At 44.8% G+C, this 15,844-nt stretch overlaps 1 protein-coding gene across 1 annotated transcript; it reads left to right on the top strand.

Moving 5' to 3' along the window:
* The first annotated feature begins 33 nt into the window (after positions 1-33).
* TSNAXIP1 (translin associated factor X interacting protein 1) lies at positions 34-15,594 on the top strand. Its single transcript, XM_061369119.1, is given in 8 exon segments — positions 34-226; positions 3,358-3,499; positions 4,965-5,100; positions 6,442-6,526; positions 8,229-8,374; positions 12,852-12,980; positions 14,497-14,776; positions 15,320-15,594. Coding segments are annotated over 8 exon segments (1,344 nt in total). The 3' UTR covers positions 15,553-15,594.
* The last annotated feature ends 250 nt before the right edge of the window (positions 15,595-15,844 follow it).

Here is a 15,844-nt window from a genome sequence, read left to right on the forward strand (position 1 = left end):
AGGGACCTCTTCGCGCCTGCCTCTGGCCTCCCGATGCCTGCGCGCAAGGGCTGGTGTGGACTGCACCTGGAGAGGAGCCGGCGGCGCCGTGCCGGCGGCCTCGGCCCGGGGCCGACAGTTCCGCAGAGCCCGCTGCCTTCCAGGGTGGTGCTGAGCCGTGCCCTGGAGAGCGGCAGCAGCGCTTCAGGCGGTGCCTGGGCAGCTATGACGGTGCGACGGGGTCCTGGTAGGGGAGTCGTCTCCATGGGGACGCGTGTAAACAGCAGATGCACAGCCAAGGCGGCGGGCCGCTCTCCGTCGGGCAGGTTCGGGCTGGGCCTGAAGGAGAGAAGGAAGAAGAGAGAGGAAAGGAAGAAGGGAAGAAGAAAGGGAGGGATGAAGGAAGAGAGGGACGAAGGAAGAGAGGGACGGGGCCTGAGCGCCGTAGGGAGAGCCGAGTGGAGCCGTTCCGTTCCTTCGTACGGTGCTGTGGTGCAGCTCTGGCCCTGCGCCCCGGTAACTGTTCTTCCAGTTGCTGCTTCTTTGCTGTGCTCCGTGTAGTCAGGCGCACAGTACAAGCTTCCACAGCTCCTCGTTCGGGTGTAACTGTGCCGTGAAAGTTGTGCCGGGTACAATCTTCTCTGTGTCGTTGTGCTGGCCACTAAGCAAGTTTCAGCGATTACACTGTGTTAGCGTTCTGCTGAGGTGATGACTGAAAGCAGCTTATAAAGAGGTCTGATAAGCCGTGGCAGCAGTACAAGGTAAACAGCGGGAGGATATGGCTGGGAGGAGGAGGTGCTCTGGATTTTCAAGAGCACTGAGCTGCTAGATCAGCTCACAGTGTCTCAGGGAATCTCACCCAAAGGTGGGATTCCTTAGGTAAGCTGACCCAGTGCTTGAGGTTTCTGCCTCCATCCTCACTGCCAGCTGCAGAATTGCACAAGTGATCTTGTGTCTTAGGTTTTTAGGCAGACTAAACTGGGGACCTGCAGGTGAGAACTGCTAAAGGTACAACAGCTGCTTCCCCCTGAGGGTGGAGCCAGGCTGGCAGCTGAAGCCAGTGCTCAGAGATCAAGCTGAGTCTGTGGTCATCTTGGTCAGTGCAGCACCTGAAAATTCACTGGAATCTCAGGGCTGCTTTTCTGTACCACAGCCACACTCATTTTCCCTACAATACGCATGCAAGTGTATGTTTAATTCTCAAAGCTTTTCACCTATAGAATCCAGTTTCTAGTCGAGGAAAGAGTTCTTGGTTGTATCTGTCCCGTAGTTCCTACTGGCTGTCAGGCCATCTGTGCCATGGCATGAGTGCCACCCCAGGGAAATGGCTTTGCAAGCACTTCTGGGACCCCAGATCCTGGTTCTTGACTCATGGGTGACAGGTTCTCTAGTGCTGTTTTGCATCTCTCCTCTTCAGAAGAGATGCAATTCATGGATGTTCTCACTGAGACAGTGAGGAAAGTACCAGTTGGTGTGCCGGTCACCAGATGGCAAACCCTGAGCAGATTCTATCACTTAAATTCTTCATCTATATATAAATATTTACATGCCACCTAACTCTTGAATTTCAGTCACATGTCATCTTTGTGAATTAACTACTGCACGTTTAAGGGTGGAGGAAAGAGGAGAAGAATATAAATGTTCTTAGCTGCGACTTTGAGGGGACATACATGTATAACACTGAAGCCAGAATTCAACCCATGTAGTTTTAAAAAAGGAAAAATAAAGAGAAATCCCATGCTGTTTAATCATAGGCTAAGAGCATCCTGCAGGAACATCTGTTCCCTGGTATTTATCAGTCTTACTAAATAAAATAAACTAGCATGAGAAAAATATATATCCAAATTATGAGAAAATTAATTCTGGGAATATACAGACCAACAAAAAATGGGATGTTAAGGTCTATAAAAGTAACATATTATTTATGTTGGGTTTAGGTGGGTTTTTTTCATTAGTGTTTTGGTTGTATTTCAAGAATGTGCCACTTCTATGGCAAGCTGTGCTACATTAGCACAAGCACTTTAAGTATTACTTTGTTACTGGAGTTGGGACATTCTGTAAGCACGCTCCTCATTGTACAAAAGATTTTTAGCTTACTGTAAATTGGAATCTTACTGTTTCTGTGGTGTAATCTTCCTGCTTCTTCAACTGGAATTAGGAAATTTAAAATTCTGCGGCTTTACATTTAACCATTTGAAGGCTAGGTCAGCCTGAAGTTTAGGGTTTGAAAGTCAAACCCTCCTCTCTGCCCATGGTTAACTTTTTGTAAATTTTACAGACAGAACAAGGAGGGATTTGTACTGGATAATCACCTACTAATTATTTGGTTTTAATAATGGGAAAAGGACTTTTTTATAAAAGCAAAAAGAGTCAGGACAAGGGGGAATGGCTTTAAAGTGACAGAGGGGAGATTGAGATGAGCTCTTAGGCAGAAGTTCTTCCCTGTGAGGGTGCTAAGGCCCTGGCACAGGTTGCCCAGAGAAGCTGTGGCTGCCCCATCCCTGGCAGTGTTCGAGGCCAGGTCGAATGGGGCTTGGAGCAACCTTGTCTAGTGGAAGGTGTCCCTGACTGTGGCAGGGGGTTGGAACGGGATGAGCTTTAAGGTCCCTTCCAACTCAAACTAGTCTGGCATTCTATGAATGAATAAAGTAGACAACAGAGCAATCCTGCATACCTGGCTTTCCCCCACCCCCATACATACCCCACACATCCCCCCACCCGCAAAGAAACACTGACAAAGTTCCACAGTAGAAATGAACAGACTCTTCAAATTAACAAAAAAATTTTGCTTTCAGAAGAGCTTGCCGTTTCTGAAGTAAAATTGATTCACTGTGATCTTTTTATGGTTCCTCAGACCTTACCTTCACTACATTCTTACACTGATGCAAATCAGCTGTTTCGTGTAGGGTCACCAACCTGCCTTTAAAAAACTTGTAGTCTGTATGCGTTAACCTAGCTCAGTGTGTCCTTCCTGGGGGGGGGGGGACACACTTTAGTGCAAAGCTCCCCACTGCAAACAAGAGCAGCATGAAACCTGCTAGTTTGGGTTTCATCAGGATTATTGCAAAATTCTGGTTGGTTTTGTGATGCTTTATTTTCCACTAGTCCCAGTGTAGACCAAGAATTATTTTACACCCAAAGATGTGAACACTTTCCCACAATAACATAATCCAGGCAGTATGAACAACAGCTACCAGGGGATTATTCACAGGTGTGTAGCAAATGGTTTCTAGTCCGGGGAGATGATTTCTTCAAGGAACAAAAACGTGTATGTGGTTTTTAGGTGTGGTCAGTCCTGTCTGAGAAGAGTTTCAGGGTTCAGCCCTTGTCTTTCAAAGGCAGTTGCACTGATTTCCGCTCTTTGTGGTGAGCTTTTAGTGCCAGCTACAGCAAAAAGATTCCTTTCAATCATTCAGCTTTCAACTAAAGGCCCTTGATCCATATGGCCTGCATTTGCAGCTGGACAGAGAGTGCTAAGGAATCACAAACCCTGATGCACCCCAAAGGAGAGACAGTCTAGGTAAGCTCAGCCTGTACTACTGGTTAAGTCACCAGAATTGCTGAAGGTTTCTGAAAACTAAGACCTTACAAAGCAGAGCCTCCTCCAGTGTTAGAGGGAACAATGATGTTGGGTTACCCCACAAGCATTCAGCATAATAGAGAACAGATTGTTGGTTCTGACTAGTAGCTCTGTAGGAGATGTAAAGTATTAACATAATAGTGAGTCATGCTTAATATAAACATCACCATACCATGCTATCATTTAGTGATTCATTGACCGACATCATACAGGATTCTGTCAGGGCCCTGAGTGCACCAACAGGCTTTGTGAGCTCTTCTCCAATCCTAGGCTCTTGGGTGCCTGGGCTCAAGACTGAATTTGATGCAGCACATCTGGATAACCTGGGATCAGGTGCTGTGGAAAAAGCTGGATGAGAAAGAGATTTGAGAAGCCTTCATTCAAGTGTACTCATCATCGGTTCTTGCTGGAGCTATGGTGTAGCCGTGTGTCTCATATCTCACTGACCCAAGCCTGCTGATTTGACATCCCAGGTGACATCACAACTTACTCATCATTGCAGACTTGCCTGACAATCACTGAACTACAGGTGACCCAGGCTACCATCAAGTAACCTGCTCGGCTCTTGTTCAAGTGCTGTGGCACTGTGCCCTGCTCCCTCCCTCATTTCCTTGCTGTCGCTCTCTAGGGTCCCAGCTCCCCTTTAGCAAAGGCATCCAAACTGAGGAGCAAGGGGAAAAGTTGTAGAGCCTGTTGGTGCACTCAGGGCTCTGACAGAAACCAGGACACCTCTGTGGATGATATAATAAGGGTAGTTGGGCTTTTCAGTTTTAATTCTAGCTGGTTGTAATATGAAATATGCAGCGAAGGCTGCCGCATTCCTGAAAGTGTTCAAGGCCACGTTGGATGGGGCTTGGAGAAACCTAGTCTAGTGGAAGGTGTCCCTGAGTGTGGCAGGGACTTAGAACTAGATGAGCTTTAGCTCATAAATATTATATGATAATCATATGATAATAAAATCCAGCAAAAGGACACTTAGCCTAGAACCTTCTGAGGTTCCCGAGGAATATACAACCACCTGAGACTTAGTATATTTTCAGTTATCTCTTCAAACAGCTGTTTTCCTTGATCCAATACATACACAATTACTATTTATGCTCTTCTGATACAGAGATCCCACTCACCAAATACCAAAACCCATTATGAAGTTCTTAAACCAAGAGGTAGTACTAGCAGGACATCTTGAATAGCTTCCTGCTCTATCAAGAAATTTTAAATTTTCCATTGTATGCTGTATTATTTTCCTTACCCAAGAGTAAAAACAAACAAAAAAACCCCTATAGGTTAAAAAAAAAAAGGGGGGGGGGCAGTAGGAAGAAAATCAAGATCCTTGAGCTGATTTATCATGAATTCATTCTTATGTATAGGGCAGGCATGTGTTCTTTCTTTCCCTGTGTCTCTGCAGCAATAAATAGGCCCTTCTTAGCATTCCAAAGCCACCATACTTGGAGCAAATGGAGTCCTACTTAAAGAAGGAGCTGCAGGCTCTTGACTGGACTAAAGAGAACGTTCAGGAACTGAAGTTACAGGTCTGATACAAGGTTCTCTTCACTTGAAAGGAAGCGCTGAGATGGGTACTTAAATTTGCTATCCAAAGGAAAAAGGAGAAGTAGGCACCTACGGGTAGTATTAAATAAGTGGATTTGTTTCTCAGACTAGAGAACTCACACAGGATTCAGTTTGTCTATATATTGGGCTGCTGCTGATTGCATGTCATTGGATTGTTTACATCTTCTCTTGTCTTCCACATCTTCTATAACCGTTTCCATTTTCAAATCAAAGCCCAAGCCTTCAAAAGACATGATAATCTAAAGTCGATGTGAAACAGAATTTACATACTAAACTACTGGAGATTCCTACCTAAATCCATCAAGCAGCAAGGGTGCAGGTTCCCGAATTTTCACCGCAAAACCTCTCCTTTCTGAAGTTCAGTTTCTGCATGTGACAAAAAGATGCTTTCTGTTGCCTGAACCTAATAAGGATCCCCAACACTCTTAGTTCTAATGGGCCTGATGCTGGGAGGTTGTGTTTTGAGGACACACCTCATGGAGGCATTGAGAATCACCACTTTAATGTAAAACACTGATAGAATAGGAGTGGGTACTCCTGCTTTTGTTATATCCTGACCTTAGAGCATTTATGCAGACCATGGGAAGTTTGCATTTGATTTTGTCTGAATTAATTCATTCAAATTCTCCTTCCAAAGGAATCCTGTAGTGATGGGAAAAGTGGTAGACGGAAGGAAACGAAGAATCTAGTGGCAAGAGAAAGTAGAGGTTTCCTAAGTGTGTATATGCTTTGGAATTATTATTTTTTTTACTGTCTTACATAATATGTTCTCATTTTGTTGTTTTTAATAATGAGAACGTTACTTACTGCTAGTGAAGTCTTTGCATGGGCCAGATACAACCTGGGAGTTCGACTATCCTCTGTGAACAAGTTTTAGTCTGCAGAGAGACCTCCTCCACTCTGCCACTGAGCTGCACAAAATAGGCAACAAAAGCAGAAATAGGATCTTGTTTCTTACCTTTATGAATATATTGTTACATCCATATTGTAACCTGAATTCCAGTCAGCGCCATCTTATGCTTATCATTTTCATTTTGGAGCTGTGCCCTGACAGACTTGCTCAAAACTTCTCTTTCTTTGCTTTCTATCATACTGCCTTGCCCATCAACAGCAGAGAGAGCTCCACCTTCATGGGAGGATTTGGGATGGCAGACCAGAGATGGAGAGACAAAGTGCATTGTGTTAGCAGTGTTTTTTTAATTATCTTTACTGGTCATTAGATGCCATTTACATCAGACAAAACAGTTATCTCTAAATTTTGACAAATGGGCTACTGAATGCTTTCTCAAGCTTTTCTTTTCTTAGCCCTACAGAGAGTCTTTGAATTCTTCATAGACAGCTTCAAGACCTATAAGCCCTTGCTGTCCGCTATAAGGAATGAATATGAAGTTACTTTGGGTAAGCTTCCTAAACATAGAAAGGACATAGAACTCTTGGAACAAGTCCAGAGGAGGGCCACAAGGACAACTAGGGGCTGGAGCACCTCCCCTCTGAAGACAGGCTGAGAAAGTTGGGGCTGTTCAGCCTGGAGAAGAGAAGGCTGCGTGGAGACCTCAGAGCAGCCTTCCAGTATCTGAAGGGGCCTATAGGGATGCTGGGGAGGGACTCTTCATTAGGGACTGTAGTGATAGGAGAAGGGGTAATGGGTTAAAACTTAAACAGGGGAAGTTTAGATTGGATATAAGGAGGAAGTTCTTTACTGTGAGGGTGGTGAGGCACTGGAATGGGTTGCCCAAGGAAGTTGTGAATGCTCCATCCCTGGCAGTGTTCAAGTCCAGGTTGGACGGAGCTTTGAGTGACATGGTTTAGTGCGAGGTGTCCCTGCCCATGGCAGAGGGGTTGTAACTGGATGATCTTAAGGTCTTTTCCAACCCTAACTATTCTATGATTCTATAAGCGTTTGGACTTGGACCTGTGGGGCACAAACACTAATGGAGATGTTCTTACAGAGCTTAGTTGTGTTAGATATGTACATAGGATGAGCAGCCTAAACAGATGCCAACTGATAAAAGCTTCTTTCTGGTCCATTAGGTCAATTTCTTTCATACATAAGATGTTGTTGGAAGCCTTCTTCTCCTATAATACTTTAGACGATTAGATTTAAGGTTTTTAGATATTTTCAATCTTCATCATGTACACTGTTGTCTGAACTGTGTATCAGGATTTTCTGGGACAATCACAGTTCTGGTGGGGTGTATCATACTAATATATTTGGAGGCACTTGCAGTCATAACTCGAAGCTTGAATTACTCCTGAAGGCAGGGCAGAGAACTTAACAGGCCATTCTTAGGCGTTTTATTGGCATTCAGATGCCACAGTGATACCAAGACTTTGTAAACTATCACAGAGGGCTAGAAATAGACTGTAACCAGCAGCTCATGTCACACAGGGCACTGAGAAGCTATCAAATATCAGCAGCCTTCTACTGGGAAAAACTCTTAAAGGATATATATTGTTTATCACAGTACTTGTTACCTGAACTATCCAAATCACAGGCCCTCATTACAGACAACTGTTGTTTGCACCTTCAACCAGCTGAATAAGCCCATTTTAATCACTCTCTAAATTCTTTTTTTTTCAAATCACTTATATCAGTTTCCTTCCAGAATTCTTTATTAGACATTTCTTTGCTTCAGCTCCCAGAGGGATTACTGTTACCCATGCTGTAGATGATATCATACTGCTTTCTGAAGGTTTTTTGGTTTGTTTTTTATTTGGTTATTTGGGGGGGGGGGGGGGTTGGTCATCTTTTTTATGCATTTTGCTTGGATTGATAGGTCCTTTTTTTCTTTGAAGTCTCTGTAGACCCAGCAAAACATATCTTTTATGGTTTTTGGAAATCAGCTTAATGCCAGTGAACCAGTATGCCATGGTAGCAAACATACTTGAAGGTCTAAGAAGAAAATAAGTGGATCTTCTTTTTTCTTTTTTTTTTTTTTAATTGGAATCCTCCCATCTTTCTGAATATTGAGTACTCATTTCCCTAATTACAGATACTACCCTGCTAATGAGGCCTACACGACATCTATCTGCTTCTAGCTAAGGGTATTGAATGTAATCAGGGTTATCAGTAATTTCTGGCCTCCTCCTCTCTGCCCAGTACAGATAACAGCTCACCTGCCTGGCCAAGGAAGCAGAGATCTAATCCAACAGCTCTTGGCCACGGAAACAAGGGCTCACTTCCCAGTCCTGATGGTGCCCTCCCTCTGCTTAGGACTACACCAGCTCTGGCACTCACTAGATACTCACTGAGCCAATTCACGCAGCAGGAAAATCGGAGACCAAGAGCCGCAAAGTTTCTTGTTGGTTTAGTGAGCTGACTTGCTCACAGAGGTGTCCAAGCTAGGGAAGAAACAAAAGCAAGTGTCTGAAAGCAGAAAGTGTACAAAAGGAAGGAAATTTACTGATTTATAGAACTGACCTCCTAAATATTTATCTTTATTCTTGAATTATCTCTGACTGTGCTTAACAAAAACAACTTCTTTAAAATCTGTGAGAGGTGGCCATTGTGAGGGCTCCTAACATCAGCATTTCACATTCTGCTCATAGTCACTACAGTGCTCACAGTCTTTAGGTGCAGCTTTGGAGGTGATAAATGGGCCAGTTTAGCTTAGAGAGCAGTCTCATCACTCCACCTATCTGTAGCATTTCAGCTGTCTTTGAAACTGAGACTAAACCTGCTTTACACCACAGCATCGAATTTCTCAGCCAATCAGCTGTTATCTTTGTGGTCTGATTTAGCAGCTTTGTCTTACTCTGTTTTTATTGCCCTAGGCATATGTCCCATCTACCACCTTAGCCTAGATGACATCTAAGGTACTCACCACTACACCCACTGCTGGTGTGGGTTCTGCCCTTACATCTGCTAGCATTATAACGTAAGCCCACTTCAATCAGTTTTTTTCAGGTCTAGATAAAAAAAACACCAACACCCCCCTCCCCCCCAAGAAAAAGCTAAAACAACAACAAACCCCACAAAACAACCAAAAAATGTATTATTAAATGCTGTTCCAAAAACGTACTGCTTATGCTGTATATTTAGCTGCATCCTTTTGGCAAGACATTTGAGGTAGCCAGCTCATGCATAGCTGAGCACACGGGCAGCCAGAACATGGCTGCCTCCGATAGGTACAGGGATGTATAGCCTGTCCTGGCTGCTTCCAGTCACTATTTCCCTTCTACTAGAATTGTACATAGAGCTGTAGCTCCTTTGGGTGTTAAGGTTGTGCTGAGCCAGCACTAAGGCTTTATGGCATTGTTTCTGGTGTAAATTCACATTAATGTGAAGGTACTAAACAGAACTTGGGAAATATTATCCATATATATTTCCTAATATTTGGAAAAGATTATGATGGAAGAGAGAGCCCTCAAATCCCTACAGCTGTAAGCCTGAGTTGAGATAAAGTTTGTGTCAATAAGAGCTCCTCCAAGACAAAGCTAAGTGATAGATAGGTTTTCATGGTGATGTTATCCACAGCTTAATCTGTTTCTGGATTAAAATAATATTCAGGTTGCTATGTCCATAGGGCCTTCACATTCACTCCATGGTGCTAAGACTTCTGGGTCCATCCAGCAATTCTGTATTTGCAGTGAGCTGCACTGCAGCCTGAATTCTTTCTAAGTGGGAGAATGTCTGTCTATTCTTGGCATGGGGAGAGTTATGAGAGGTCAGAGAGCTGACGTTCTCAAATGGCACTGGCTAGTGCCCACACTACCAAATAATCACTTTGGCAGCCAACAAGTTGTGCTCTATTTCTACTACGCAGGTATGATTATAAATATTGCTGCACTTAACTAAAGGGGCTTAGGTAAACTCCTTGTGGTCACGAGTCAGTTGTGAAACACTCAGACTATGCCTTGAAACACATTTGCTGAAGCTTTAACACAGAGTTCTTAGCTCACACTGAGCAAGTAAACATCACAATGTCAGAATCCCTGTGCTAATGCTCCAACTTTTATCACTTACCCTGACAAAAGTATCACAACGAAAGAGTTTTGCAAAACCTTTGGTACAGTTACAGCATGGGAAGGAAATTCACACCCAAGTACAATAAAAAAATCAGTTCCTGTTCTTAGATTCAGGTATGAGTTTTAACTTTTAAAATGCAAACTCTGTTGCATAGTATTTGTACAAAAATACACCAGGTTTTACTGAGGAGGCAAAACCCTCCAAGGCAGATAATTCAGCATCCACCATTTCTATCCTTCTGTTCAGGAAAGGGAATGAAGAGGTTTGATTGCTGAATAATGCAGTTATTCACAAACAAAACAAGGCTTGCTCACAGGCTCCTTTCAATCACACCATAACCCATCTTTGATTATTTTAATCTCCTGGTGGAATTCCGGCTAGTCATAAAAAGAAGCCTCCACACCAGGGAGGTAACATCAAATGAAATTCTACCACATACCTGTAACTAGGATGTGGGACCCAAGTGCTGTACTGTTACTGGGTTCCTCAGTAAATATCCTAAAGACAGATTTTCAAGACAAAGGGGAAATAGCTGAGAGTGAAAAGCACAGGTTACAGCAGAGAAAACCAAGAGCAGCACAGGAGTTCTCTATTAGATGTTCTGAAGAAAAAGGCAAGATAAGAGAGGTATACCTAAAAGGAGGGGAGAGTGGGTAGACAAGAAGTTTGTATACAAAAGGTTGCATGAGATCATGCATTTGGAGACAAGAAAGCAGGTCAAAGTTCACAAAGGATGTTCTTTCAGAGAAGGGGATATGTTGCTGATTACCAGTTAATATTTAGCATCACATGCTGCCTGTGCTTAGATGGGGACCTACCCACCTAGTGAAACATGACAAAACCATCAGTGCTTATTATGTCTTATCAAAAACCTTAAATTCTCAAGAACACAAAATACTGCTCATTCTTTGCTTTCCAAATCAGGACAAATGTGGTTTGGTTGATACGCTGGAGGGAAGGAATGCCATCCAGACGGACCCTGACACGCTTGTCAGGTGTGCTGATGCCAACCTCATGAAGTTTCAACCATGCCAAGTGCAAGGTCCTACACCTGGGTCAGAGCAATCCCAGGCACAGCTACAGGCTGGGCAGAGAAGAGACTCAGAGCAGCCCTGAGGAGAAGGACTTGGGGTTGCTGGTCGATGAGAAAATGAACATGAGCCGGCTGTGTGCCCTTGCAGCCCAGAAAGCCAACTGTATCCTGGGCTCCATCAAAACGAGTGTGACCAGCAGGTCAAAGGAGGTGATCCTGCCCCTCTACTCTGCTCTCATCAGACCTCACTTGGAGTATTGTGTGCAGTTCTGGTGTCCTCAACATAAAAAGGACATGGATCTGTTAGAACAAGTCCAGAGGAGGCCACGAGAATGATCAGGGACTGGAGCACCTCCTGTATGAAGACAGGCTGAGAAAGTTGGGGCTGTTCAGCCTGGAGAAGAGAAGGCTACGTGGAGACCTCATAGCAGCCTTCCAGTATCTGAAGGGGCCTATGGGGATGCTGGGGATGGACTCTTCATTAGGGACTGTAGTGATAGGACAGGGGATAATGGGTTAAAACTGAAACAGGGGAAGTTTAGATTGGATATAAGGAGGAAGTTTTTTCCTGTTAGGGTGGTGAGGCACTGGAATGGGTTGCCCAGGGAGGCTGTGAATGCTCCATGCCTGGCAGTGTTCAAGGCCAGGTTGGACGAGGCCTTGGGTGATATGGTTTAGAGCGAGGTCGTTTCCAACGCTAACTATTCTATGATTCTATGGTTGGTGGGGGAAGTTAGTAGTAGAAGACAGGAACAGAGTCAGGACTGGAGAGAAAACTGCAACAGATGTCCAAAAGGATCCATTCAGGAGAAGCTTTACTTGTGACATCAGTCCAAGGTATAGTTAGTATACAGAGAGAAGACTAGAAGCAGATACACCTACAGCACAGCTCAACAGCCTCAACCTGTTTAACAGAGCTCTTTGGCTGTGGGCAGGTGGGTGGATGGAGAATCTAGCTGAGGCTGATCAGGATAATTAAGGTTCTTGGGGCCCTGACAGCTACTATAGTTAATTCAGGAACCATCAAAGTGTTGGTTGGAAGGAACATCTAGAATCTCCAGCTCATCAAGGAAAACTATCACCTACACCAGAACTGCACACAATACTCTAAGTGAAGTCCTCACGAGAGCAGAGGGGCAGGATCACCTCCCTCGACCTGCTGGTCATGATCCTTTTGATGCAGCCCAGGATGCTGTTGGCTCTCAGGGCTGCGAGCGCTCACTGAAGCTGGCTCATGTTCATTTTCTCATCAACCAACACCATCAAGTCCTTCCCCGCAGGGCTACTCTGAATCTCTTCTCTGCCCAACCTGAGGCTGTGCCTGGGATTGCTCCAACTCAGGACATCATAGCAGGTGTAACTGTGCCCAAATGTCTTCTCAGGGACACAGCAGTATTTCTTGGTCCTTCAACATCTCTTCCTCAGCCTTTCCAGAACCCTGAACTGTTTGCCCAGCCATTCCTGAAAGAAGTTTCCAAGGAAGATCTTTCCTGTTCTGTATTTGCTGGGTAGAACCTCTCACACAGTCCCATTTTGTCCACCTTGGAGCACTTGAGACACACTGCAGAGGTGCTAACAAGTGTGTTTTATAGTACTGGGTATGAAACCCACACAAATGACTCATTTTAATGGCTTTAGATGCTGAGGATGTGGCTTTGGTGCTGCATCACTGTCAGTGAGGTGAATGCCTTACCCATGTATGTTTCTTTTCCATTCCTTAGGGAAAAGGTGACAACATTCCTGTGTACCTGAGGCATGAAGGTGAAGTCAGGAACAGAAAGCTGACTAAGAAGGATGTGATGAACATCCTAAAGGATGTCTGGAAGGAGAAAATTGCACGAGAACAGCAGGTTTGTCCCAGTGTCCTCCACAAACAGCATTTGCTATGACAGTCCATCCAGTTTGGGAAGTAGGGTCTCCCCATGTCCTACCTAGTATTCCGCCTGAATTGAGTTGCAGAAAACATTTTAAGACCAAATGGCCTCAGCTGGCAGTAACTCTGTGCCTGGTGAGGCTTGCCAGGAATGTGACTCATGGATTAGGACAGTATCACCTGGACAACCTGGCACAGCTCTGTCCCAGGCCAGAGGTCTACTCTGCAGCTCCTGCTCCCAGGACAGCTGAGTTGCTCACGACACAGGTGATGCCCAGCCACCACTGCAAATTCAGAGGCATTCAGGAAACCAGAACTCGGTGCCACATGGTTCAGGGCCATAAACTGCAGCAGTCCAGCAGCTGTTGCAAGAGCAGCAACAGGAGTCAGTGAGAACTCCTGCACAAGACAGCATGCCCAGGGGAGGAAGTGCTGCAGTCACCCCAAGCCAAATCAGCCACACTCATGAGTCCAAGACCTCAGCTAGCTCAGCTGCTGCTACTCTGGGGTGCGACGGTGCACTATGGACCACTGTGCCATCACCAGTATGCAACATCTGCTCCTAGGTAGTAGAAACCTTGGCAACATCTGCACAGCCAGGGCATTGCCAGAGTCTTTTGCTGGGTTAATCTGAATCTATGCCAATCCGTTTTTAAGCTTCATAGTGTTTGTGTGAGAGAGGAACAGATGGCACTTAACAAAAAACAAGGAGTAGGGGCAAAAAATAATTTTAATTTATTAATTTACCAGTACAAATGTGCTTTGGTTTTGTTACACAAACCCCAAAGCATTTGCCCTTCTTTGTGGGCCAAGAAGGGTGGGTTAGGATTAACAACTGGAGGCCAAAGGGGCCTGTCTTGGGTGATACAATACTCAAAAGAGAATAAAAGTAGCTATTTAATTCTTCCCATATTAGGGACAAGCATGAGACCACATCTCCAGCTACTGGCCAAGCCCTGTCACTGTCTCTCAGTCATATGAGAGCAACCTTGAGAGAGGCAGAGCCCCTTTACAGATTTCTTCCCTTGAGCTAGAAGCCTAGAAACATCACTGGGATAAGCCTTAAATGGCTTATGTTTTCTACAGCAGCTGTCCTTTTACTTCCAGCTTGGTTTCCTGGGGAAATAGGGTTGCTGTAGTCACTGTCTGGCTCTCCTTTTTTCCAAGAACTGCTCCCATTTCCCAACCCATGAGCCAAGCTCAGCTAAATCTGAGGGAGCAGTAGCACCTCACAGGTAGCAAGTTTCTACATATTTTATAAACATAAGTAGAAGAGAGATTTTGTGAATGGCCTCGGAAATGGAGAGTTTCATGTACCTGGGAGAAACATTTCAAATGATCTAACAAGGGGGAAGGGCTCCAGCCAGCACTACTGCTGTGTTAGCACTGTGTGGGATCCCCATTCCCAAAAGCCACTGTATGCAAACAGCTGGAGTCACATGGGCGTACTTGATCTGGTTCTGCTGCTTATGGGACTTACTTGTTACCTGCAGACAGGGAAACAATCCGGTCTGCCCGAGTTCTTTCTCAGCTACCTCCAGAAGCAGTGTGGAGATGCTGCCACCATGGAATGGTCTTATACCCCCTTTGAGAATATGCGGCTCTGTCAATCAAACCACATTCTGAGCTCAACCTCCGCTGTACTCATCGGGCACGTAGGCAACCCACAGCCCAGTGCTGCTCTGCCCAGACAGCCCTGGTGGCACTGGCAGCAGGCAAGGGCAGTGTTCACTGCAAAGCAGTTTCACCTCCCATTCCTCCCCCTGGGAAGCTGCACCCTCTCATGATGGTAAAAGCTGACACACACTAGAGAAGGGAATCCTGTGCATGCAAGACACATCAGGCTCTCACTGCTCCTAACAAAGCTTCTAGAAGACCCCATTTCTTCCACACTGAGTAATACTATATGTGCTGTCCCCGATGAGAGGCTTCTGTTTACGAGATTTACATAGCTGCCTCTTTCTCTCAGAAGGTCGTTCCTGAAACAGCTCATGTTTTGTCTCTGTGCAGTGTCTGTGAAGATCATGCCCATGAAGTTATGTACTGTCCAATATGGGCACTGAGTTAGCAAGAGAATATATAGTTGTGCAGCAAAGGATATCACAATGCACAAGAGAGTGTAATTAAGGTCTTCCCACGTTATCAGAAATGTAACATTTCCTGATTTCCCTTCAGTTTGAAATTTCATACTTAGCAGTCCTTATTACATGTGTGTTTAGAAAACAAAAGGATAAGTAGAAGCAGAGATAACAATACCAAAAGTTGTCTTTGCTCTGCATTTCAAGCAACATGGATTCTTACGGTGGCACCAGTAAGTAAATACTCCTTTCACCTACCACAGCACAGCAGTAACTGACTTGTTTTTAAACAGGGAGGTGATGGCAGATGATCTGAAAACTGCCTTCTGCACAATCGATCCTGGTATTGATGATCAGACGCTGGATACCTACATCGGCCTGGCTTATCAGGTCCGAACAGATGAGCCAGCCCAAAAAGTTGTGCCTGTGGAAACTGTCCTTGAGAGACTGACTGTTGGAGTTGTGAGATGACTAGAGCTCTCACCCGGGGTGGGAAGCATGACAGGCTTTGAAGGAGAGCAAGGAGACCTCCAATGTTAAAAATAAATTGAATGTTTGATCAACAGGTTTGAATATCAAGCCAAGCAGAGTTACTGCACTAAATACTTATTCCCATGCACACCAAGATACAAGGAGACTTGGTGTAGCTGTTGTTGTCCAGTACAAAGTCACTTCCAAAGAAATTCAAGTGCTGCCCCACAGATAGGTTTAACTGAACTGGGAGCTGCAAAAGCAATCCAAGCACAAAAGCATGCCCCTTGCT

Source organism: Neopsephotus bourkii, unplaced genomic scaffold (genome assembly GCF_033783945.1).
Source record: "Neopsephotus bourkii isolate Nb327-2 ecotype Australia unplaced genomic scaffold, CSIRO-AGI_Nbou_v1 NB_1474, whole genome shotgun sequence".
Taxonomy (NCBI): domain Eukaryota; kingdom Metazoa; phylum Chordata; class Aves; order Psittaciformes; family Psittacidae; genus Neopsephotus; species Neopsephotus bourkii.